This window comes from Crocodylus siamensis, chromosome 9, assembly GCF_052110815.1.
Source record: "Crocodylus siamensis isolate JL-2025a chromosome 9, ASM5211081v1, whole genome shotgun sequence".
Taxonomy (NCBI): Eukaryota; Metazoa; Chordata; order Crocodylia; family Crocodylidae; genus Crocodylus; species Crocodylus siamensis.
Window position 1 is genome coordinate 74,463,367 of NC_143403.1, and position 26,552 is coordinate 74,489,918.

Sequence of the window (26,552 nt, forward strand, 5' to 3'; positions counted from 1 at the left end):
CAGCTAACACAGCCCTGTAGTTACTAACACCCTGTCAGACGTATGATGTATCTGAATGGAATCATGGCTCACATCCTGAGGAAAGGGGATGACTAACCCTGGAGTTGTTACGTTTCTGTGGTCATTCTTTATTTCCTGCTGTCTCTTGTTGGGGCCCAATGCTTCAGCATCCCAGAATGCCAGGAGGTAGGAAATGTGCCTGTCTGGGGACAGATGCAGTAAAGGAAGGCCGGTGGTGCTGGTTACAGGTCTGCCTGTGTGACTGCCCATTCCGAGCATGGGAGGAGGCACGCGCCTCTTCCTGACAGGCACTTCAGAAACGAGCTCATTGTTTACTCTCTACAAATAATAATTGGCGTTGATTTTTTTCTGAAGTGATTATTCAGAGAAATGAGAATGGAGTAACAGGACTGAAAACCCCCCACTTACAGTCAGCTCCAAATGCAAACAGCTGCTGTGGACTGGCATCAAGTGGCATGGTTGTCCCGTTTCTGAAGGTGTACTCATCCCCTGGATTGTCGTTCATCACCCCCAAGAGGCCCCGGGTCTGATTCATGAATTTTTCTGGCAGCAGGACTGTCAGGCTTAAGAAACCTCCTCGGGCTCTCACCTCCACCCCAGCCCCTGAGGAGAACATCGCTGTGACGTTCTGACCAGATGCAGAATAGAGGAAGAGGCCTGCGACGGAGAGAGAGATTGCACACGTATGACTGTCTGCAACAACCACCCCATTATATACTGGCCACAGAAAAGTTCCCCCTGAGGGAAAACTACCAGTTCCACAGTAGGCTTTCAGTCGCACTTAGACTGTGTGTTAACCTGGTGCAATGGGTAACCAGGTGGTCTCGACTGCGGAGTGCACTGCAGTCAAGACCAATATGACTGCAATAAATACACTCATATTGCCTCATAGCCTCTCCTTGCAGAGGATTAATGAGCGTGATCATGGGGGAAGTTTGGGAGATCTTGGGGCATGGGTGGGGGAGAAGGGAATCGAGTCGTTTGAACACCTTGCTGGGGTCATTTGACCCCAGTACTCTTTCCTGCCATGGCGGGGGGGGTCGGACTCAACGATCTGCTCAGGTCCCTTCCGACCCGACCATCTATGAAACCATGACTGTTGGCTACCCATTATATTTTAAATGATGTGTCTGATCCTGGCCCTTTGGGACAAACGTGGATGGAGGAGCAAGGAGCTCTCACTCCATTTTCCTTCATGTGGAAGGCAAGTCGCTGTTCCTCCATGAGTCTCTGGGGACGCAACAACTCACCCTTAACAGGACGGGGGGGAGCAGGGGCCTGAGTCCCAGTTCCTCCGCTGTCACCTGTGTGCCCTGCCTGCACTGCAGCAGGCTCAGGGAAGGGCTGTGCTCTTGGAGGCACTACTGCCATGCTTGGTGTTCTTCACGGGGCCAGTCTAGACAAGTGTCACTGAGGCACAGGGAGTGACCATGGCTGCACAGAAAAAAACACCATAGCCCTACAGGCTGGTACAGCTAGGGGAATCAGTCACTTGGCACCATCAGGAGTCCCAGCTGTAACATACAGATAGGATGGAGCGCCGTCATGGTGACCCAGGCCTCAGCTCTTTTTGCAGCTTTTTGGGTTGGTGCCCACGCCCTGCTTAGGCCCCTGTCTTTTCTTTTAGACCCCAGCACCATCATCCTCAGAGGGACAGGTTAAGCGAGAAGACACATTGGTTGGGATGCTGCGGGCCAGCCATGCTTACTCCTCGCATCCTCTCCACAGTGAGTTGCAGGTGCCACCTTCACCACTGATCAGAAAGCAGGGAGTGGAAGCATTTACATCCAGTGCAACCTTTCACTGCACAAGGGTCAGGTAGGACTGAAAAGTGTGACCTCAACAAAAGCAGAGCAGGGGCAGATGCCCATCCATTGGTCTGACCTTTCAAATCCATCCAGCTTTGCTCAGAAAAGTTGAGCACCTCCTGGTTCAGCAGGACCTCCAGGGTTGAGTACTCCGAGCAGCGTACCTCGATCACATCAGAGTTACTCTCCTGCATGGCCACAGCAGACAAGCCTGTTACCTGTGCCGCTGTTCCTTGCAAACAACAACAAGATCAAATAAAAACAGTGCCCCAAGTCCCGTGCAGATCACACTAAGCACCCCAAAAGTTGCAAAATATAGACACGAGTAAAAATGATTACATATAATCAACATTGATTTGAGGCCTGTCAAGCTTAGATTTAAACACACTGATCCTTCTGCTACTAATATTAATCTATGTTCAGGCTGAACCATTAAGCATTCAAAAATTGGGAAAGTCAGCCCTCTCCCCAGATCTCAGACTCCAATGGTAGGCACAGAGCTAAGTCAGAAGAGTAACTGCAACCCCTTACATGTGTGCAATCTTTGAGTGGAGCCTTGTACAGCTGCAGCCAAGGCAATGCATTTGTTAAGGAAATTATGTAGTTGAAAGGGCTGGGGAGGAACCAGGACCAGGCAGTGCCTCTCCACATCGGTCCCATCCAGAACGGGCTGCTCCTGGGCTCTGTAGGTCTGCGAAGGTTCTCGTCTATTCTCAAAGTTTTTCCTTGGCTCTCCCTATTTTCCCCACTGCTGGTTATTAACGTTAAGAGATCCTAGGTTTTGTTCAGTATAAATCTTTCCATCTTCTCCTTTGTTGTCTTTGAGATCAAACACCATTGGAACTGGCCCCCAAAGGAGAGATTTAGCTAGTCTGTGACGTGGTATTGTAACCATAAGTCCCACTTGCCATATGTCACTGTATTTACTTTACTTGGCTCTTCACAGACATCCCACAATTCCCTCTTTCTTTTTTCCACATGATTTCTTCCTTCCTGGCCCCAAATGTCATCTCAGTTCTTTATTTTTAAAGGCATTTACTTATGTCATATTCCTTTGTACTAAGTGTCCATGTTTCACATTTATTTAAAGCAGTAAGTCTTACAATGGGTTTTTTGGGGGGGTATATCTGATCCTTTCTTTTTCTATAGTTGTTTGGAACTAAAAATTCTCTGCATAAAAAGATAAAAAAAGCATTTCTGCCCTATATATTACTTTCTTCCCTTAACAGATTATCATTAGTAATTAATGACCTTAGCTTTTAATTCCCTAGTTTGCATATATTGATGTAATTTACTGATAGATGGGCTTGTCCAAAATGTTTTCACTGTCTTATTTTTTTATCTTTCTTGCTCTTATGTTCTGTTTTCCTTGCTGCTTCAACTATCCAGCCATCCTTTGCTACTATATCGCCTCTCTTTCTAGCAACAGCTACATCAGCTCATCACAGCTTATCACACAAAAGGCTGGTGCAAGCCATTTAGAGTGTGAGAGTTTTGCCCTGAGCATGCCACTTTTTTGATAGCCTTAATCCTGAATTGATGTTAGAAGGGACAGAACTATAACTCTCGTACTTAATTTTTTAAATCTCATACAAAAGTGTGAACCATCCTAATCATTTTATCAAGAATCCTGTCTTTTTTTCATGGTAACTTAAGAGTTGAAATGGGACATGGGGGAGTCGGTTAAGGACGAGGAGAAGATAGAGGTCTGGTTTCCATATTCAGAACGGAACCAAACCGTCTAACCCAAGAATTGCCTTGGTCGGCACTGCTGTCTCTCTCACCAACTTACCGTTGGGAAGTCTGGTAGGCTGCGTCCTCCCTTGTACTCTTAGAGATGTCAGATTAGACTCCACCAGTGTGTATTCACCATGGCCCTTGAATGTGAAGTTCAGCCCATCGAATGTGAGGAAGTGCGGGTCCCCGAAGGCAGATGCTGCATCATATACATGAGTTAAGCAGTTAAATAAACCCCAGGAAATCAGGGATAGTGATGTGCTCTGGGTTTATGAGGCACAGCCATTGCTGCGAGGCCGCACAGACTGAGGCCCAGGACAAGTTCTTAAGAGTGTGGTGCCCTTCACCCTCCCCCTCCACCCAGCACCCCGGATGCAAGAAACCATTTTGGTTTCTTATTTAAGCAGAAGTAGTCTAGTCCCATTACAGCCTACCATCCAGAGAAAAATTAGTCGGCGTTATGCACAAGCCATTCATGACCCTGTAGGAAAACCAGCTTGTCCAGGCCCTGGGAATGCCCAGGACCACATTCATGGATGCCTCCCTGCCAAGGCAGCACTGTCAGGGCACTTGCAGGTGGCAAAAAGCACTGGGAACTGTTTGGCAAACTCTGCCTTGTTCCTAAAGGCTCACGTGGAAACCCAGAGGCCAGGATCCCTGGGAGCAGAGTTGAAGTGCAGCCCTTGCCATTGCCAAAGAAGCCTTGCGGCAATCTGTTGGTGAGCGCCGGTGCTCGGGCCACTGCTGGCCAGTTCTGACCAGCATGGTGGGCTCCAGACTCGGACAGTGCTGCTGAGACCAGATGGGTAGATCCCTTCTCACGAAGCTCCTTCTCTGAGACAGATGCTCGGTGATGTCCTTACCAGCTTGAGGGGGGCGGTAAGTCCTGCAGTCGCTGGAGGGCCGGCGCCTCATGTACAGGTGGCAGTTGCCGGACCACAGGCAGCAGTAATAGAAGCTGATGACATCGTAAAGCCAATGAGAAAACCCAGGAATCCTGGGAGGCCTTTTGAAAGGTGGAGAACCCCAGTCGTGGCCTCGATCAGGTGTGCTGCCCCCCGTGGAGTCCCCTGTGAGGATTTGGGTACCTGTTGAGTCATAGCAGCACTGCTGCCCAGATGCATACTGTGGGCTGGTGGGAGAAATGGAGGGAGAAACAGGATTCAGCATTTCACTTTGTAAGACATGTTTGAGTCTGGAGCTCGGAAGGAGTCTCTAGTTCAGGAAGAGACAGAAAGGGATGTTTCTGTTCAGCTCATCTGCACTGAAAAGTTGAACCGGATTAAAAAGAACTGATTCTAAATCGATCTAATTAAATAGATGAAAACAGCAGCTTACAGAATTAAGCTAAATTGATACAGGCAAGCTGAAATAATTAATTGTGTCAGCAGTAGGGGTTTATACTAGTTTAATTGTATTTAATATTTTTAACTGTATTTAAACTGGTGCAGTTATCTGGTGTAGACAAGGCTATAATGACTTGCTCTCAGCATAGAGGAACTACCAACGAATAGGAGGAGAACAGAGGCTACTGCTGCAAAAGAGTTCAGGATCCAATGACACGGCTCGGAGCACCCCCAGCCAGGTCATGACGCGCTACAGGGAGTTGGGAGCGGGGCTTAGGGGTCTGGGAGCTCAGGTGGTGTTTTCGTCGATCCTCCCAGTCTCGGGCTATGGGCTGAGGAGGGAGAGGAGGATCCACGCAGTGAACCAAAGACTGCGGAGCTGGTATCATCAGGAAGGCTTTGGCTTCCACGACCACAGCCCGCTCTTTGGCGAGAGAGGCAGCGAGCTGCTGGGAAGAGATGGCCTCCACCTCTCTCCCGTGGGGAGGAGGCTCTTCTCAGCCAGGCTGGCTGACCTGCTCCACCGGGCTTTAAACTAAGCCCGCTGGGGGATGGGGGGACTACTGCCACTGCTGGCCCGCTGAGCAACCCTTGCAAAGCCAGCAGACCAAGGCACTTAAGGGAGCCCACCCCTGCCCCAGCCCTGGCACAATCTGTGGGCAAGGCAAGAGCCCCCAAGGGCACACTTGCCTGCCTGTACACTAATGCCAGGAGCCTGGGCAACAAGCAGGAGGAGCTCGTCCTCCTGCTCAGTGCAAAGAATTATGACGTCATTGGGATAACGGAGACCTGGTGGGACTCCACCCATGACTGGGCCACGGGTATAGAGGGCTATACCCTGTACAGGAGGGATCGTGTTGACAAAAGGGGCGGGGGTGTAGCTCTCTATGTGAAGGAAAGCTACATGTCCCTGCAAGCTGATGTTGGTGACCAGCATGGACAGCTAGAGACCCTCTGGGTAAAAATTCGTGGGGAATTCGGCACAGGGGACACAACGGTGGGAGTCTACTACAGACCTCCCGCTCAAAGTCCTGAGCTTGACCAGGAGTTCGCCCGGGAACTGGCTGAGGCCGCTTGCTCCAGGACCTTGGTTGTCACGGGTGACTTCAATTACCCGGACATCTCATGGGAAGATCACTCAGCAAAATCCGAGCGGTCGCAAAGCTTTCTCTTGTGCGTGGATGACCTCTACCTGACTCAAGAAGTCTATGGGCCAACGAGAGGCAAAGCGCTGCTCAACCTGGTACTGGCTATGGGGGACGACCTAATCGGCGACCTAGCGATCGATGGGAAGCCGGATGACAGCAACCACGAGCTGATCACCTTCACCATCTGCCGTAAAGCTGGCAAGTCGGTCAGCAACACAGAAGTCCTTGACTTCAGAAAAGCCGACTCTGACAAGCTCAAGAGGCTTGTCGGTCAGGCCCTCAGGGACCATGACCCCAGGGAGATGGGAGTTCAAGAAGAGTGGTTGCTTCTCAAGGAAGCGATCCTCAATGCACAAGCCAAATCTATTCCAGCACGGAGGAAAGGCAGCAAGAAGGCACAGCAGCCCTCCTGGCTCTCCAGGGACCTAGCGGATCTCCTGCGGCTAAAAAGGAAAGCCTACAAAGGATGGAGGATGGGATTCACCTCCAGGGAGGATTATTCTGTGCTGGTCCGGTCCTGCAGGGAGCAAACCAGGAAAGCCAAGGCTGCAACTGAACTCCAACTAGCTTCAAGCATCAAGGACACCAAAAAGTCCTTTTTCAGATATGTGGGGAGCCGGAGGAAAAGCAAGGGCAATGTTGGACCCCTGCTAAACCAGATGGGGCAACTGACAACTGATGCCCAGGAAAAAGCCAACCTATTAAATAGGTACTTTGCGTCAGTCTTTCATCAGTCACACGGGATGCCCATGCCTGCTATGGGACAGGGAAATCTGGGTGAGGGGGATCCCCTACCCTCCATCAATGCTGACCTCGTGAAGGAACACCTTGAGAAGCTGGATACCTTCAAGTCAGCTGGCCCTGACAATCTGCACCCCAGGGTACTCAAGGAGCTGGCGAGCGTCATACCTCAGCCCCTGGCACGGGTCTTTGAAAACTCCTGGCGCTCTGGTGTAGTGCCCGAAGACTGGAAGAAGGCCAATGTGGTGCTGATCTTCAAGAAAGGGAGGAGAGTGGATCTGGCTAACTACAGGCCCATTAGCCTGACTTCTATCCTGGGGAAGATCTTAGAAAAGTTTATTAAGGAGGCCATCCTTGATGGACTGGCCCAGGCTAACATCCTAAGGGATAGCCAGCGTGGGTTTGTTGTGGGTAGGTCTTATTTGACCAATCTCATTTCCTTCTATGACCAGGTGACCTATCACCTGGACGAGGGAGATGAGATTGATGTCATATATCTTGACTTCAAAAAAGCTTTTGATCTGGTATCCCATGATCACCTCTTGGCCAAACTGCCCAGTTGTGGCCTTGGCTCCACCACAATCCGCTGGCTGGGAAACTGGCTCCGTGGTCGGACCCAGAGGGTTATGATTGTTGGCAGTCACTCATCGTGGTGCCCTGTGACCAGTGGGGTCCCTCAAGCCTCTGTCCTGGGACCCATACTGTTCAACATCTTCATTAACGATGTGGACATTGGAGTCAGGAGTGGACTGGCCAAGTTCGATGACACCAAACTTTGGGGCAAAGCATCCACGCCAGAAGACAGGCGGGTGATCCAGGCCAACCTGGACAAGCTCAGCAAGTGGGCAGACGAGAACCTGATGGTGTTTAACACCGAAAAATGCAAGGTTCTCCACCTTGGGAGGAAAAACCTGCAGCATCCTTATAGGCTCGGCAGTGCTACGTTGGATAGCACTACAGAAGAAAGAGACTTGGGGGTCATCGTTGACCACAAGATGAACATGAGCCTGCAATGCGATGCTGCGGCTAGTAAAGCGACCAAAACGCTGGCTTGCATCCATAGATGCTTCTCGAGCAAATCCCGGGATGTCATTCTCCCCTTGTACTCGGCCTTGGTGAGGCCGCAGCTGGAGTACTGCGTCCAGTTTTGGGCTCCACAATTCAAAAAGGATGTGGAGAAGCTTGAGAGAGTCCAGAGAAGAGCCACGTGCATGATCAGAGGTCAGGAAAACAGATCTTACGACAGTAGGCTGAGAGCCATGGGACTCTTTAGCCTGGAAAAGCGCAGGCTCAGGGGTGATCTGATGGCCACCTATAAGTTTATCAGGGGTGACCACCAGGATCTGGGGGAACGTTTGTTCACCAGAGCGCCCCAAGGGACGACTAGGTCGAACGGTCACAAACTCCTGCAAGACCGCTTCAGGCTGGACATAAGGAAGAATTTCTTTACTGTCCGAGCCCCCAAGGTCTGGAACAGTCTGCCAGCGGAGGTGGTTCAAGCACCTACATTGAACACCTTCAAGATTAAATTGGATGCTTATCTTGCTGGGATCCTATGACCCCAGCGGACTTCCTGCCCTTTGGGCAGGGGGCTGGACTCGATGATCTCTCGAGGTCCCTTCCAGCCCTGATGTCTATGAAATCTATGAAATCCAGGGAGAAAATACTCTATATTCCTGGAACATAAATAAGGCCTAAATTGCACTTGAGCGAGCACTGGGTAAGTAACTTAATGACACACAGAACTTCATGTTTGGGATGGCAAGGGGAGAAGAGCTGTCCTGCTTGATGTTTAACTGCTGCTAACAATAAAGAGTGCAGAGTGCATGTCCAGGAAGGAAACCTAGGATTTTCTAACATGATTATAACAGCTTAACGGCAACTCATATTTAGGGTCTGTCCCGGGACCCGAAGAAGCCGGGAAAACTTACCAGCAGGGCGGGCGGAGAGGAACGCCATGGTGAAAGGAGGACCCACGCGGCTTGTCAGCCGCGTCTATGTACAGCTGCGGCCGGCAGCTGACGATGACGTCAGACGCCGGCCAGGAGATTTAAAAACGGCAGGAAAGTGTCGGCAGAGGACCTCAGGGACAGAGCCTGCCGAGCCGGAGCAGGAGGCGACCCCGATCGAGAGCCCGACGACGTCCGATCGTGCGAGGAGCGACAGATCGGGTGAGCGACGAAGGATCGGGATGATCCAAGAAGAGTTCGGGGACTCCGAAGTAAGTTCTGCAGTGGTGGGTGCGGGACTCACTGAAGAGGGGCGGAAGACCGAGAATCCCCGGGCTGAAGGGAGATCGGGGCGGGATCGCCGCCAAGACCCAGGGGCGTCGGGTCAAGGATCAGGAGTGGGACAACCGGAGGGCTACTGAGGGGGGAATCCCTTCCCTTCCCCTCCCGTCCCAGGCTACTTTGGATCTGGTGGAGGGGTAGCGGTGTAGTTAGTGATGACACAGGGGAAGAGCCACACTGGGTGGAGGGCTTGTGGTGAGGGGTTGGTAGCGGGTGCAGATTAGGCTCTGGTGTAGGTCACGGTGAGGAGGTCAGCTGAAAGGTAGCAGCAAAGCGGCATCCTACAGTCTGTGGGATTGAGTAAGTAAGCTGTGGGAGAAGCCGGTGGAAGCAGCGAAGCCGGATCAGAGAAGCGGAGCCCAGAGGTGGCGGGAGGCCGGGGTGTAAGGGGTGGCGAAGCCCCGTGTGCAACCGGCGGGCCAAGCCCAGGCCACCGAGGGACCTGTGCACTAGCCCCGCCCCACTAAGGAAACACCAGGTCGTGGCAGGCGAGAGCGGGGTTTGGTGACGTGAGAGAAGATCACCCATGGAGACAAACCGGTCCGGAAGGGGAATAGTTACCAACCAGGAAAACGGAGCTCCCCGGAGGGGACAAGAAGGCCTGTCGGTGACAGGGTCTCGAACAGTTTAGCACTGTTCTATCAAGTACTAGCTGAGGGAGAATGAGGTCTCTACCTGGCCTGAATTCCCCGTACACAGTGCACAGCTCCAGGATGGTAAGTGCATTCGCTTCCCTTTTCAATGTCACACCCGTAGTCGGTCTGAAAGAGAAAAATGTTTGTACTTTTGAAGCATCTTGTTTTATGTGTTTTCTGTTTTCTTCCCTTTTTTGCTTTGTTTTATTTTGTTTAATGGCATACAGATATGCTAGATACTGGCCATAACTCCATAGTTCAGATTAACTACCAAAGGCCTTTTATAAATTTTATTTGACACCATCTGATGAAGTGAAGCTTGTGCTTTCACTCTTTCTATATATGTCTGTGGAAGTGCATATCTACCCTTCCTTCTTATTTGACTCCTGTGCTAGTTTTTCACTGGAACAAAGATTAACGTGGTTTTTGGTCAGATTTTTTTGTGGTAAATTTAGACTAAAAAGAGACACTCCTACTAGAGTTGCAACTGTGTAAAATAAACAGTTTTTAGAGCATCAAACAATATCCCATATTTTTCAACCATGTCTTCCTTATTAGTAGAACACGCTATAAAGCCACAGGCATGAAGGTCCATTTTGCTTCTTTAAGATTTACAGAAGAGACGCAAGTTGTTTTTTTAAAAAAAAAAAACAATAACAAAAACAAAAAAGGTGCGTGTATTGAGAGCTTTGGCTTGTGTCTTACATTAAAAATTTAAATTTTGTCTGCCATGAAAAACTGAAAGAAAGAGAAGCATAGTTTAAACTCAGAAATTGTGTAAGAGCAGTTGAGAAGGGAAAGAACTCTTGGTCAGGCTGTTAAATGTTTTTTGTGTTTGACTTAATAACATACCCATCTGATTTTAGGGATGAGAGTTCACAACGTATCCAAGACATCTAGGGGAGCTTCCAGCTGACCCAGCTTGGTACCTGTTTATGGTTCTCTGTATTGAAACAGTTTTTCTAATTGGATCTTTCAGGCCTTCCTCATCCATCATAAAGAACCCTCCTTTTCAAACCCCATAGCAGCCCACCTCTGTTGTTGCTATAGACTGTTCTGCTAGCACCACTCATTCATAAAGTTACCCAACACTTCCTATTATCAAACCCTAGGAAATTGTAAGTACATGAGAAGGGGGAAATCTTTACCTGGTTAGGTTAAATATTCTTTATTATATTTGGGCACGGTACTTCAAGAGGGATGCGGATGACCTCGAGAGGGTGCGGAGGAGGGCCACCCATATAGTTAGGGGCCTGCAGGCAGAACACTATGAGGAGAGACTGAGGAACCTGGATCTCTTCACTTCTCAGCCTTCTCTTGCGGAGGCTGATCTTGTGGCTGCCTACAAATCCATCGGGGTGGGCACCAAGGAATAGGAGATGCTCTGTTTACCAGGGCACCCCTTAGAGTAATTAGAAACAGTGGCCACAAACTGACAGAGAGCAGGTTTAGGTTGGACATCAGGACAAACTTCTTTACGGTAAGGATTGCCAGAATCTGGAATGGGCTTCCTAGGGGGTCCTACCTTGGGGGTCTTTAAGAGGAGGCTAAACAGGCACCTGGCTGGGGTTGTCTGACCCCAGTGCTCGTTCCTGCCCAGGGCAGGAGGTCGGACTTGATGATCTGCTAAGGTCCCTTCGAGCCCAAACTTCTGTGAATCTGTGTCTGCCTCAATTCGGCTGTTTCTAAGAACAAGGCTACAGAAAAATACTTTGCCCAGGTTAAACTTGTCTTTGAACAGCTCAGTCTACCCCCATCCTTTGCAGCTAAAACATTGCATGTGGCAAAATAGCTGTTGTCAATTAGCCTATTTCTCTGTCCATGAAAATGCACCTGAATATGGCCAAAGTTAGCAAGGGTTCCCAATACACTTATCAAATTGAGAGGGGTGGTGGTGGTATATTGAAAAAATGGCAAATGTAGTCCTTATATTTGGAGTCCAGTAAAGTAACCTCAATAATTCACAAAGTTCTAGATCTGATTTTGAAAGAAAAGAAAAAAAAAAAAAAGATCCTGAAAGTGAATGGAAAATGGGATATAATGCAACATGGATTTACCGAAGGTAAGTCGTACCATACTAACTTAACTAAATGCTATTTCCTTGATTTTAGACAAGCCAAATATGATCGCTGTGTTCTGTATGGACTGTAGTTACCAGACTGGGCTAAAAAAATTGTTGTGAGTAAGGAACTAGCTAAAGGAGGTGGAGGGGAGAGACAGTAAGCTCTGCTGTAAAGAGAAATAGGGCTATTGAGATAGATGGAGTTTACTAAGGAATTCCTTGCAGTTCTATCTTGTGGCCTACCTTCTTGAGTATTTTCATTAACATCTTTGGCATAGAAAGCAGAAAAACTCCTTATTAACTGTCACTTTTTACTTGCATGGCCTGAATTAACCTCTTCTTTGACCTCTTGCCATGACTCATATGTCATTTCAAATGCAACTTACTTTTATTTCATTTTAATTATAAATACTGTTTCGTCTGTAAAAGCTCCTGCATGTCCTGGTAGAAACACTTAGCTGCATTGCCCTGCTGCTGACTTACGTGGAACCTGCCAGTGTCGGCCCTTGCCTGTGCCAGTGTGCAGGGGCAATCTGCTACCTCCTTCAGGAAGTTAGGGAGTCTCTCCTCTTCCAGGTCCCACTTTAGACACTTGTCTGTCGCCCAGGCAGCTGCATCCTTCCTGAAATCCTCTCCAAGGTGCCAGGCCAGGGCATGCTCTGAGCTCCAGAGTGCAGGAATGTTGCTGAAGAAGACAGAAAAATACCGCAGTAGGGGAGGCGTTATGAAAACCCTGACCAGCCAAAAGTTTGGTTTGATTATAATGGCTGCTTCATTAAGTTCCTGCCAGTTCTTGCTACCAGTTTCCTACCTCAGACTTGTAGCAACATCATGCAGTAAGCAGATAGAGTTGTAGAGTTTATAGTCCCAGATTAAACTGATTTTAAAGAGCAGTAGTCTAATGCTGAAGTGAGTAAATGCCCTTCCTGGGAGGAGATTGACTCATGGTTGGTTGTTCTGCTGGTATGGTGTTTTGAAACTGTTCTATGTCTGGACACACATTTGTTGGCCTGTAGTTCTGGCAGACCTTATGCTTATTGGCTGTAGCAGGCTTTGGCCTCTGCATATCTCTCTGCCTTTTATCTGTTACACTTTTTCCATTGGTTCTGGTTGCAATAATTGAGGGTAATAGGCCCCAAAGTACGTGTGTATTATGACATTAAACATTATGGCTGGATGGCAGCACTATGGAAAAGGACTTGGGAGTCTTGGTAGACCACAGACTCAATATGAGTCTGTAGCGTGATGCAGCTGTGCAAAAGGCAGATGTACTTTTGAGCTGCATCAGGTGCAAGACACGGGAGGTGATAGTGCCTCTCTATTTGGCACTGGTTGAGCCTTATCTGGAATACCATGTGCAGTTCTGGACTCCACATTTTAAAAAGGACACGGAGAAGTTAGAGATGATCCAGAGGTGGGCAACAAAGATGAGAGAGGGTTTCGAAGACAAGTCAGACGAGGAGAGGCTGAAGGAGCTGGGCATGTTCAGCTTGTGGAAAAGGCGCTTAAGAAGGGACGTGACAGTAGTCCTCAAATACTTGAAGGGCTGCCATAAGGAAGAGGGGAAGTGTCTGTTCTGTCTTGCTGTTGAGAGGAGGAGGTGGACCAGTGGCTTGAAGTTGTAGCAAAGTAAGTTAGATTGGATATCTGGAGAAAACATCACTGTTAGAATAGAGAGACAGTGGAATAGACTGGCCAGGGGAGCTGTGGATTCTCCATGACCAAAGGTATTCAAGAAAAGGCTGGATTGACACTGGATGAGGAGGATAGTAGGTATGCCTATGTTCTACCATGGAGATTTCCCGCGCTTCTGGGCACTGCTGGTTTGCTCACTGCCCAGCATCTCTGGCTTCCCAGATGCAGGGTTCTTCTCTAGATTGGCTAATGTGTTTTGCAGAGGGCTCCTGTAATCAGTGATCTGGGTATTATGATCTGATTGCCTTTGTCAGTGGCACTGTCTTGTGCAGTCAGCTCACCTCACCATCACCAGGAGCAGGTGGGGTTTCTCTCCTGACATCTTGCTGTCCAAATAGAAAGGCAGAGTTAAACTAGTGTAAATCTCTGTCTTGAGTTTGTTCTCAAGGCTGGCACAGACCTGAGCTGATCAATGCCTCCTATTTCCTTTTTGGGACTTCTGTATTTGTAGCAGATAAATCTCATTCTTGCCCACTTGACATATCCAGAACAGCATTGTAGCAAGAAAATAAGATGTTGGCAATATACACTGGCTCTTTCCCTGTAGAAGGTGTCTCATCTACAGCACTTCCCTGTCTGTCACATGTGCTCCAGAGGCTTTTAAAAAATGCTCTCTGGTGACTTTTATAGTAACCCTCCTCAGACACGAGTGGGTCTTTTCACATGAGGATGCAGTGGCAAGAAATGTCTTTCAAATATGAACATATCTTTTGTTTTACTGATGATCATGCCACAAGTGGAAAAACTACTGGCTGCCCCTTCTGTAGGAGTAATTCCCCAGACTGTCTCGTTATCCTCACACTGCATGCAAGCCTCTTCAATTACATTGTAGTATTTTAGCTCTTTGACACCTTACCAGGAGAACAACCTGCATATGAAGTCTTCTGCAATAATTGTGGGAGATAAATCAATGCGCTAAAGCTTTCAGAGAAGAAAAGTGAAAGATGAGATCGTGCCATTCCTAGGAAGCAAGTAGTAACTCAGGTGATAAAATTCTGCATTTATGTGACATCAGTACAGTGCAAAACATCAAAAATAAATGGTTTGCAAACTTCAAACTATGATCAGATGTGAAAACAAGGCAGTATGACGCACAGAAACAGGAAAACAAATTGCTGAATCAACAGTGGGGCATTAAGGAGCATGCGAGCCTACAAACAGACTTCTTCAGCATTATGCCAGAGAAGAAAGCAAAATCCCAGTCACAATTTTAATTTGGCTTTGCTTAAAGGCACGATCATATTACCAGTGTGATCATGTCAATTACAAGAAGAACAGCATGGAAAAGTATATAGGCTGAAACACCAGGGAATGCAAACATTGCCAGCCACTGCTTCCTGCTAAAACAAATCCATGCATGTAGCAATGCTAAACCTGGAAAATAGTAGTCAAACAAAAAAATACAGGTAAAGCAGATTATATACCCCAGGACCTTTGATGCTACATTTTTTTCAAGACCCACTTTGTAATTAATCTTAACCCAACTAGTTTTACATTTTAAATTCTCAGAAAATGCATCTTTTTGCTAAAGATCAGGATTTGCTGGATTTAGTATAAATAACTAAAGCAGCTGAGTCCCTGGTCTTTATGCAAAACCAAGGTCCACCTTGACTGTGTGATTTTTTTGCTTCTGCAAAAAATGAATGTTGACCTGTTCTCTGCCAGTTACTTGCCTCTGTCCGTCAGAATACCTGCTGGGACTGATTCTCAAAGCCCCAACTTCCCAGCTACTGTAATCTGCTTGTGCAGGTACAGGTGTGAAAGTAAATGTTCCGCTGTTGGGTTCTTCCCTTCCAAGAGTGTAAAGGTATTTCCATTCAGCCATCCAGGTCTCTGAGTATGCCTGCCCTATTGAATGAAGGAAAGAATGTCCTTTTTAAAAGTTCTATGGAGCGCTCGACTCCCCATTTGTAATTAGGCCTGTTCACATGTTCTTAGATGGTGAATAACAAATAGCCATAGGATTTACCTTCTCAACTGTAACTACAGCCTGCTAGCTCTTGGAGGCTCCATCGTGCCGGGCCCTGTACACACTGCATAAGAAGGCAGCTACATGTTCAGCGAGTGTCCTGGTTTACCTGTTTCCTGGTACCCCCAGACTTCTATATTGACGTGACTGGTTGGCAGCGTCTGGTTCATCCAGATGACAGTCAGGGTCCCTCCTGTGTTCGGTGTGCCATAGTACTGCCATTTTGTGGCATTCACAAGTGTGCATGTTTCCACAGCTGACACCTTGCTGTGATGTACTGCATTGGGGAATGGACGATGAGTTAATATTTACTTGACACAGCACTGAAGAAAACAGTATTGTTGTAAGCAGAGGGTTGGAAAAACAGGGACCTTGCGCAATGAATGCAGTAACCCCCTGGGAAGATGAGCCTTTTGGCCACCTCTGCTTTCTGCACAGGGTGTCAAGTAACGACACCCCTCCAGCAATAGGTGAAAGAAGGATCGAGCCCTTTTTGCTATAGATGAGGCAGGTGGAGTGGGGAAAACAACTTTTCAGAGGCTACCTAAAACAGAGTCACTGGAGGGAAGTACAGAGGTGGCCAGAAGGGAAGAGGCTGTTGGGAAGGGTAGAAAAACAAGAGATACTGTACAATTCCCTTTGCAATAAACATGGAAATAACCCTCCCCCCGGACCACCCACACACCTGATAACCAGTTTCCTGAATAGGGAAATGTGTGGCCACTGTCTCTGGAAACCTCGACGGGAATGAAGCCAGTCTCATACAGCAATGGTGATATGCAGTGGGCTTGACCATCCTGAGCAACATAGCCACTGGTCTGAATCTCCTGCTTGAACCTGTTAATATTAAGAATGGTCTTCAGTGTGGCTGCTGAGAGGAGGAAAGTCATGAGCACCTCAGCTGGATTTGAAGTGCCAACTGACCTGTGGGGTTCATTCCTACCTCCCTCTTTTCTCCATTTGGCAGGTTTAGCCTGATACTTTGTTTAGTGATGGCCACAGATGTGGACTTTGTGCTGTATTATTTATGATAAGTGTGGATTGTGCTGTGCAAGGTACAAACACACATAGATACATAGATTTTTAGTTTGCAGTCTCACAAGAGGCATGATAAATGAGTAACAAACCAGCAAAGGGGAGGAGGAGAACGAGAGTGGTGGTGATAAGATCATGGGGCTAAATTGGTTACGAGTGGTTGTCACAAACAGAAATTCAAAATGTTTCTGTTATTGTAAAAGTAGTCTTTATCAAATGCTAGACTGCCTAGAACTCCCTTGACATTGTTCCAATTTCTCCTCTGCAAAAGTAACCCGTGGCTCTACTCACTGTTGCCATCACTGTAAGCCATGCCTGCACTCCCATAGGTGATGGATGCAGGGTTCATTTCCCCATGTACAAGAGTGTCCCAGTCTGGACTCTGACTGGTTCAATAGATACAAATCTGTGCATTTAAACAAGCAGATCTGCTGGTTTCCTCCCCTGAAAATGTTGGCAGATGTGCTGCTCAGTCCCTTCCACCCCCATGTGTAGTTCCAGAATGGGTGACATTATTGGGGGCTTGAAGCTATGAAGGAGCCACATGTAGCGCTGCAGGGAAAAGGAGGAGGTGTATCTAGCACCATCTCCTCCAAGCTTTCTGGGCAGGAGGGGCTTGACCTGTATGCACCTGTAGTACCGCTATCTGCTGACACAGCCCCACAGCCTCTACTAGAGACACTGTCAGTGCACATGGGGATTGACTCAGGTGGATGATGTTCAGCAAATCGCCTACACCAGTTGCTGCCGGCCTGCGGGCCCTGTCTCAAATCTGGCAGCAGGACATCCGGAGCGGAATCTGCAGGTATGTTTATCTAATTGTGTTTTTGTTCTGGGAAGTTCCTCTGTACTTGTATAACAGGCTGGAATGCTAGAAGATATGATGTGTGCAAATCCTGGAAGAGCTCCTGTGTACTGAATGGCCTGTTCTTGGGTGTATGAGAAAGGAATAACCTAGCAATAAGTTGTTCTCTTACAGTCAGGCACTCCTGGATAGACTCAAGGCACCCTTTGGAAAATGTCAGCTCTTTGCTTTCACTTTATTGTCAACTACAGAAAAAATAATAGAGCAATTCATCAGTTGCAAAGAACTCAGAAAAACCACAGCAGGTCAGAATGCTTTTAACACTGTGGATTCCTATTTGAAATCTTTTGCATTTATCTTGTGACTCACACTTCACAGTGCTAACATTGCATGACACCCCTCAAAGGATCTCAAGATACCCTGGGGTGCTGTGGCACTGTCGTTAAGAATGTCTCTCGTACGGGAACGCATGGAACTTAGAGCGCACACCTGTGAAATAATAGGAGCTCAGGAGGTAAGGTTGTACTGCTGTCTGCAAACATCCTTATTCTGGTCCCCTGTATAACTGCTGGAAGCCCTTGCTGACCTAAGAAAGGCGCCTACCATGCTGGAGTAAAAAGTTTAAATCACAACTCACCTGCATCTCACATCAGAGGAGATATTGAAAGTAACATTCAAAATCTCAAAGTCTTTGCCTCCCATCAGGGACCCTGAGTATGGAGAGATTTGCAGACAAAATTCCCTGTAATCAGGACAGCAATCCCCCAGGGACTTGCAGGTCACCTGGCAAGAGCAGTTGCCCAGCATCTTCCCACATTGGCAGGAGCAAGAATCTTGGGCTTCTATTAAAAAATTGAAAAACAAATCTTGTTAGGAATGGAGTTGTGCAAGCATTAGTTTTATCAGTCACTGGCAAAGCCATGGCAGCATGAATCCCAAGAAGCAATGACAAGTGAAAGGCAGCACCTTTCTTGCCTCCAAAGCACATTGGCAGCTAATATAGTTTGCTCCGCCAATATTCAGTCCGTGCCCTGTGGGCACCTAGCATAGCTCATGGCAGAGACCTTTAATGAGCCAATGCAAATCCAGTCTCAATTTCTCAAAAGCTGCTTAAGATGATCTTCCTTTGCCTCATTTTGCCTGTTTAAAATGCAGTTATGAACCCCACCCCACGCCGCCAAAAAAAAAACCTTAACTGAGGAGTGGGCAGGAGTGGAGGGAGATAAATCAGTTCCAGCCACCCTGGGTAAAGAGCAGATGCTTCCAGTTTGCCCTACTTCTTTCATGGGGAAGAAGCATGTCTTGTGCCAACCTCCCCATAGGGAGAGAAATCAGCTTAGCCCCTCCACAGTGGGGTGAGTGGGGACAAAAATGCCTGCTGTGCACGTAGAGGAAGCCCATATCTCTCCAAAAGCCTTTCCCTGGAGGTCTGTCTTGATGCTGCTTTGAATCCCTGCATATAGGACAATGAGGACAGTTTGGCCTCATGAAGAAGATCTTGGTCATTGCACAGGGTGTGGGGAAGGAGATGGTAAGGGGACAGAAGAGCAGTATGTATGGGGACAACCCATAGTTACTCTCTCTTCTGGGATCTCTGACTGTAGTAAGCTGCTTGAAATTCTCTGTCAAAGCACATAATATTGCTTCAGGTTATAAGTGGGGGAAGAAGAGAGATTACATATGGGTTATGACCATGTTTAAACTAAAGGACTCTGTTCACATAAAAACAGATGGTTGTCCATCTGGGCTTACAGACATAAAACACGTAAAAGGAAGGATAAACTCTCCCTGTCTAAAAACAGAAAAGGTGCCCAAGATTACTCACCTGTCTGCTGATGAGCAATATTGTAGAAAAGAATGAAGAAAGAGGCACAAATGCCAGTGAGTTTCATGCTTTGTTCTCGATGCTCAGGAATTCCTGATCCTCTGTTTTTTGTTTTCTGCCTGGAAGGGAGAATATCCTAACTAAAAACCATGCCTTCTGAGATACTGCTGTTACTCTCTGTTCCTAGGTTTCTTGCAGAGAAGCAGGATGAAACAGCTGGCAGGTCTTCCCTTCCAGGACTCTCCCCCCCTCCCCCCCCCCCCCTGCAAGTAGAAGCAGGAATGGATAGCAATGACAAGTGCAGCAGATGCTCTCCTTGTTGTGTCTACATAGCCACCAATTTCTGTCCCAAGTAAATGTGTCCTTGTGCCTGCAATACTTGCTGTTTCAAAGGTCTCAGGTGAGGGGTCAGTGACAGTGCACTGTTTTTATAGCTGTGCATGAAGTATGTACTTGAACCGTATGGGGGAATAGAGTGATTATCATCACAAACACCGATAAGATTAGATGCTGACGCCAGGGTTTTCTTTGCCATGTATTGGGCCATTGAGTGGTGGGGGAATGAGAGAGATGGGGGGTTCCTGAAAGAAGTTTGGATGAAACAGTGGAGTTACAACCTTTGAACATTGTTTAATCTTTCATGTGCAGCTGTTTTGTGGCAGCAACTCTGCAGCTCTTTGCACAGTGGCTTTCAAACACTTTAAAATGGGTCTGTTTGGAGGAGTGAATCTGGGAGACAGTGTTTCATTAGCCAAGGCCCCGTCCCCTGAGGCTGACTCCTTCCCATGAAGGACAGGGCATGGCTCTTGGCAGCCTGTCAAGCTTTGCTGACAGTATTTGCTTTTAAAAAGTCATCCAGAGCCAGTCGTGTCCCACAGGTTAGTATTAAGTGATCGGGTCAGCAGCATTCCCAGCTCCTCTGGCAGCCTGGGAGTCACTATTGTCAGGCTGAAGTAATGCCATATGGCAGGGGGAAAAATGAATGTGCCACATGAAGACAACAGGTGCGTGACAGAGGAGCCTACTTTAAGAGGAGAAACCAACTCAGGTGCGTATGGAGCAGTGTGTTTACAAACCCCGCTATTTTTCCCCAAATCTGAATATGTAGGACTTGGCTATCAGAGGTAGACATATTTTCCCCTGTGCAGAGGCAGCAACACTAGTACGCAGGAAGCAAAGGCTGGTTAAGGTGCTAGCAAGCTGACACTTTTCTTTCCTGTTTTCTAATGTAGGGCTCAGAGCTGCCTCCAGTGGGGCCTTGCCTTGTTTTGCACAGCGCAGGTTTAAGGAGCCGTGCTGCGCCTGTGAACACCTGCGTGCCCGGGGGGGCTGCAAGGGGCGGGACGGCCCTCCTGGGTGCTGCGGGCTGCCCCCGCCCCAGGCGCTCTGCCCTTCGCAGCCGGTGCGCCGGGAAGCGGCCGGTCCGGGTCGCCGGGCCCGCGGGCTGCTCGGCCGCTGCTGCCTCCGGCGCGCGCCGCGGCCGCTCAAGGGCAGACGCCCGCGGGCCGGGCCTGCTCGCCGCCTCTCCGAGAGATCCGCGCGGGGCCGGGGGCGGCTCCAGACGCCCAGTGACAGCACCCACGTGGCCGCCCCGGCGCAGCGAGCGCCGCTCCCCCCTCCTCTCCCGCCGCCCCCCGAGGCTCGCGGTAACCAACCTGTGCGTGCCGGGCGCGAGCACGCGGGGGGGCGGGGGCAGGTCCCGGGCACCCGCGCCTCCCCGCGGGAGCCCGTCAGCGCCGCGGCCGCCCGCGTCGCCCTGCCCGAGCCGCGCGGCGCCGGCTGCACGACCGGCTCCAGCCCCCGGCACTGGGCGCGGCGGAAGGCGCGGGGCAGCCCGCGCGGCGGGAGCGGGGCTCGGGCTGCCCGCGGGTCCCGCCTGCGCGGGCGGGAGAAGCGCTCTGTGTGGCGGGGAGGCCGGCGAGGCGAGAAGCGCGCTGCTCCGCGGGCACCAGGGACCCGAGGCTTCGCCCCCCGCAGCCCCGGCCCCGGCACGAGACGTGCGACGGGAAGGCGGGCGCGGAAGGGACGGACCGAAGCCCGAGGCGGGGCCCGGGGCCGAGGCGGGCGGGAAGCGCGGAGGTGGCCGCGGGGCAGGAGGCCGGAGCCCTCATGTCCCTTCGCGGCCCCGCTCAGCTGGTCGTCTGTCCGCTGCCGGCTCCGCCGTGCCCGGAGCCCACGTCTCGCCGCAGCCCCGCACACGCGGGCGGTGCCGCTCCAGGCTGTTCCGGCGACCCGGGCGGGTCTGCGGGAGCCCCCATTCCCCAGGACGCGGGGCCGGGTAGGCTCTCCTCTAAGGTGGATGTTGAAGCTTCAAAGTGTGTCCGTCCCGGTGCCCTTTTGTCTTCTCCTCCCGCTGGCTGCCCCCTTGTCTCCTCGACGTGAGGGGAGGTGGTCGACGGCGGGCACGTGGCCCCCAAGAAGAACCGGTCGCTTCTGAGCTGACGCTGAAACCTCCGTAGAAAGCGCCGTGCAAATGACCAAACGTCCCTTTTTTAAAGAGAAAAAAAATGAAAACCTGTTGTTGTTGAGGAAGGACGGCAGGGCACGAGTTCAACTCTAGGGGAGGGTTTGGGATCTTTGGTGTAATACTGCGAACAGGGGGTTGACGTGACGGTGTTACTCATTGTGTACTTACTTTGGAAAACGTCAGTTTTACAGAGCTGTATCCAGTAGGGATGTGTGTGTATACCGGCATGCAGGTAGTGTGTGTGTAACACAGTGATCCTCGTACTACCTCTCTCTGTGCCTGCACACGCGGATGCTGAGACCCCGGTTCGCCGGCCGACCTGGCACCTAACCGGATACCAATGCCGCGTGCATCCGCCCTCAGTGCTGCCCTCGCGTGGCGCGCTCCCAGCGCTGCAGCCCGAGAAGCGGCGCCGCGGCGGGGAGACGGACCGGCCGCTCGGTGCTGCCCTCCCGTGGTCGCCTCGGGGCATTGCCGCAGCCCGTCAAGGCGGAGAAAAAGCCGGGCTCAGCGCCGCCCTCCTGTGGCCGCGCCGGGCACTGCGGCGGGGAGCCCAAGCCGGCTCCGCGCTGCCCGCCCGGGGCTGGAGCGGCGCTTGGAGCCCGGAGATGCTGGCAGGGAACAAAGCCGGCTCCGCGCCGCCCTCCCTGCGCGTCAACCTGCGCGCTGCAGCCTGGCTTTAAAGCCAAATAAAATAAAAAACTGGCCTGCGTTACTGCCCTGCTCGTCAAACTGGGCGGCTATTGGCTGCGAGGCCTGTGTGGGCGGGGTCAGGGGAGCGGGGGGCGAAGTCCCCGTGCCCCGCTTCTCGTCTCGTGCTGCCTCCGGGCTGCTTTTCAGGTGTGTCGTTGCTAGCAAGATTTGCACGGAAATTTTTCTTCTTTAAAGAGAATATAAAAATGAAATGAAAAACCCGTTGTTGATCGGCAAGAACTGCGATACATCACTTGAGTTTTAGCAGACAGCTGGGGATCCTTGGTGGAAAATAAGTAACGTTTTGAGAACGCGGTTTGGAGGTGACGGCTGTATTCACTGCGGACTGGCCAATAAGCAGTTTTCATTAGGATGTTTCATTGTTGCAGCTAGGCCCTGCATGTCCTTCTTGCACCTCTTCCACTTGACACGTTTTCCTTTTTTCCCCATGTGTGCGGAATATAGGAAGCGGTGTGTGTACGACTGAATTATGTCTCCCCTTTTTCTTTCCCCTCCACTCCGCCGTTCCTTTCTACTCTGCCTCCGGCCTTCCTTATATTGTGTCTCTGTCTTTAGACAGTGTCTTAACTAACTCCTCTGCCTTGCCCGGCCCAGCTCCACCGCCACGTAAGCACGGAACGACAACACTCCTATCCACCCTGGGTCTTTGCACATGTGACTTGGAAATGAGTGCCCGTGTTTGATTGGTAGGTAACTCAACGCGTGTGACTATGTCAGAGGTATTAATTCATTGCTATGACTCTAAGTGTAGGTTTAGCATGTTTGTGATGAGATTTAATTGTAACTGGCTTTTTTTAAATGTGAGAGAAATTTAGTATTTTATTGTTGATTTAAAAAAAATTAAAAATACAATTTAAATTAAAAAATCCTATTTTTAAAAAATAATTGTCAAAACCCAAAACATTGATCTTAAGCACCCTGGTCTGCACCTTGTAGATGATATCCATCATGTCAGAGAAGGTGGCAGCTACGGCCGCATCCATGAGCAGCTGGTGAGCCAGAGGCAGGGCATTGGAGGCATTGATGGGCATCTGCAGAGCAGAAGTGCGGGGGGCCAACGCAGTGACACATGAGCAGTAAGTGTGAGCCCAAGAGCCACGGCGCATGCCCATCCCCAATTCAATTGTGGCACACATGGCCCAGGTCCAAGGACAGACGCTGCAATGACTGTTCCACCTGCCAGCCAGGGGCCATGCTTTCAGACTTCTCCATTGCCCTGGGGAAAAGCAGGGCCCGTGACTTCTCTGGCGCAGTGCCTACTCACCAGCAGGTTGTAGAGCACACGGGTGGTGTTATTGGTGCACGGGCACTTGGAGTAGTCACCCTGCTCCCCACAGCCTGCGCAGTCACAGCACTGTGATGCCTCCTTCTCCGCCAAGGGACCCCTGCTCACGGCCATTGAGGTGAAGTGCTAGTGCAGGCAGGGCTGGGAGGCAGTGATGCCTGTCAAGGTGTGGGGCCACCTGCCAGCAGAGGGGAGAGGCGTGTGCACAGAGAGCAGGTGCCTGGGCACCGGGGCCAGCCTGCACCACTTTGCATGCACGAGTGCCATTTCCAGGCCCTGAGTAGGCCCCTGGCACAAGCCCTTGTTCCCTGATCTTCCTATAGGCTCCTCTATACTCTTCCCAACCCCTGCCAGATGGGAAGGATCTGCAAGGATCATTCCTCGGCCCTCCTGGAAACCTGCTTCTAGCGCAGGGACATGCTGCCAACATCCTGCTCTAGCCTGCCCTGCCCTCTGCCCTCCCCAGCCGGCTGGACAACTCCTCTCCTTGCCTGCTGCTGAGATCCTGCAGTGGGAGCCTTTCTCTGTATATGCCTGATTCCCAGGCCCGATAACCACCAGCATCAGGTGCCGGGGAGCAGAGCAGTCCATGGACCCAGTGCCCCGTGCTTTGGGTCTCGGACAGGCCTGATGGCAAAAGCAGTGCAATCTGCCTGTGGCCAAGAGCAAGCAGAGCGCAGCACACATGCACAGTTACAACCCAACAGTTGGCCCCAAAGCCTCCCTGAAGGGCTGCTCTGTTTTAGCTAACTTCACTCAGCTCCCCTCCCAGCTCCCCTGGCCACACAGCCATCAGGGAGGGCAGCAGGGCCCCTGCTCAGAGCCCTTCCCAGCAGCTTGTGCCACTGCCTTTCCTCTTGCATAGAGCAGAGCACCTGTGCTCATGGCCCAGCCACGGCTGTCGGCTCCCGGGGCTCTGCCCTCACACAAGCGGCCCCAAGGGAAACCAGGGAGATGGCAGGGCCCAGCCCCTGGGTCCCAGGGAGGACATCTGACATGGGCTGCAGTCGGGTACCCTCCCCGGGTGCTGGAACTGGCAGCAGAGCATCAGGGGCCCTCCTGTTCATCCTCCACCAGCCCTGATTGTGCTACCATGGGATTTTGTGCACTCCTGTGGGAACGGGGTGTGGAAATGTGTGTGGGGCTATGGTGCGGGTTGTGGGAAGCGGTGTGCTGATTTGGGAACTGTGCGTGGAACAGGGGTGGGTGATTTTGTGCAGCCACTTAGGAACTTTTTGTAAAAAAAGTGCTGAAATATGGTGAGAGCGGCGTGGAAAACCAGTGGCATGTGTCCTGGGGCACTCCGGGGGGTCTGGTGGCTTTCTTGTGCGGCACAGGGGGATCTTGCAGGGGGGCTGAGTCTGCCTGGCCGGACTCGTGGCCCCGGGACTGGGAGGACAGGCAGCGGCGGCTGCAGATGGTGCCACACCCCGGGGCACAGCTCAAGCCCGCGGACAAGCTGAGGCCGAGCTGTGGAGCTCTCTGTGCCCGAGCCGGGGTGGTGCTGCCCAGCTCACCATTGGTTGTCAGCACTTGGCCTGCTATTGGGGACCTATGGCCCCTTTCCAGGCCCAGGGATGTGCCAGGCTGTGGGGAGTGACGTCCCGAGCCATGTGGGTGCTGCCTGGCTTGTAGTTCATGTCAAGTACCGGTGACCTGGGGCGTGGGCAGCGGTCCGGCTTGCATGTTTCTGTTCCTTCCCTTAAGGCGTCATTGGGTGGGGAGGGGGAAGCAGAGGCTTAGGTCTGTAGTCCTCTATGGTGCTCCCATAAGGTGTCATTTGTGGGGGCAGTGGGCAAGGTCCGTGGGCCTCTGTCCACAGTCCTCTCTTAAGGCGTCATTTGGCTCAGCAGCGGGGAGGGCCCCTGTAGTCTTCTCTTAAGATGTCATTTGGGTCGGCAGTGGCAAGGTCCCTAGGCCCCCGTTGTCCTCCCTTAAGGTGTCATATGTGTCGTCAGTGTGTGAGGTCCAAGTAGCTGTAGCTCTCATTTAAGACGCCATTCGTGGGCTGCGGGCACGGGCCATAGGTCTTGGTCTGCAGCGCTCCCTTAAGGCATCATGGCGGGGTCCCTGGGCCTCTGTCTGCAGCCCTTTCTTAAGGTGCCATTTGGGTCTGCTCCCGGCAAGCTGGGAGGTGTCTGCTCTCGGGGTCATCTTGCCACGCTGCGGTGTGGTGCTGCCCTGCTCACAAAAGGGTCAAGCACTGACAGTCTGTCACACCCCCAAGCCCCAGCTACGGTGTGGTGTTGCCTAGCTCTATGGGCAGCCAAGCGCTGATGGTCACTTGGGGGGGCTTGTGCCCTCTCAAGGCCACTGGGAAGCACGAAACGAATGGAATTGAGGGGGCCGGCAGTTCCTCGGTGCCTGCCATCTTTCACCTCCAAGCTCATCCCTCCCCGCTGCGCTGTCTCTCCTCCTTTCCTGTCACTTCACCTCCAGGTTTCCCCGCCCGCTGCCCCCTCTCATGGCTGCAGCGGTTCCCCTGTGACGGCCGCGTGCTGAGCGCCTCCGAGCTGGTCGCCCAGGACGCCGACTCCCTTGCTGAAAAGGGAAGAGTGGCGGACGGCGCTGGAGTCGGGTCTCCAGGGGTCAAGTGTCGGACATTGGACCGGCCGCCAGAGGCTGCAACCCCGAGTCCTGCAAAACAGGAACTACGGGATTTCTTTTCTGTGAAAGGGGCGATTTTGTGCTCGGACCTCCGCGTCTCCCGCCCGAGCCGGGCGCGGAGGAGGGGGCGGGCCCGGCAGGAGGGGCCCGGGCGGCGGCGGCGGGAAGCGCGGAGCCCGGTCCTGCTCCGCGGCAGCCGGACGGAGCCGACGCCCCGGCGAGGCACGAGGGGCCGGGCGGAAGCGCCGTGAGACAAGCCGGGCCGCGGGCGGGGCAGAGGGACGGGGAGTGGCCGGGGCGGGCTCCGGAGCGGGGCTGCGGCTCCCCCGCCGGGCGCGCACAGGCGGAGCCGGCCCGGCCT

At 51.3% G+C, this 26,552-nt stretch overlaps 1 protein-coding gene across 1 annotated transcript in view; it reads right to left on the reverse strand.

Annotated features, from left to right (window-relative positions):
- Positions 1-20,901, reverse strand: part of SUSD2 (sushi domain containing 2) — a 35,456-nt gene extending 14,555 nt beyond the window's left edge. The window contains exons 1-12 of the mRNA XM_090062568.1: positions 20,774-20,901; positions 19,119-19,237; positions 17,931-18,135; positions 16,139-16,290; positions 15,563-15,730; positions 15,158-15,332; positions 12,273-12,474; positions 9,768-9,853; positions 4,430-4,698; positions 3,622-3,765; positions 1,906-2,061; positions 430-678 (exon numbers count right to left, since the gene is read on the reverse strand). Coding sequence (XP_089918694.1) covers positions 430-678; positions 1,906-2,061; positions 3,622-3,765; positions 4,430-4,698; positions 9,768-9,853; positions 12,273-12,474; positions 15,158-15,332; positions 15,563-15,730; positions 16,139-16,290; positions 17,931-18,135; positions 19,119-19,185 — 1,873 coding nt within the window. The 5' untranslated portion in view covers positions 19,186-19,237; positions 20,774-20,901. The remainder of the gene's footprint in view (positions 1-429; positions 679-1,905; positions 2,062-3,621; positions 3,766-4,429; positions 4,699-9,767; positions 9,854-12,272; positions 12,475-15,157; positions 15,333-15,562; positions 15,731-16,138; positions 16,291-17,930; positions 18,136-19,118; positions 19,238-20,773) is intronic.
- Positions 20,902-26,552: the final 5,651 nt, after the last annotated feature.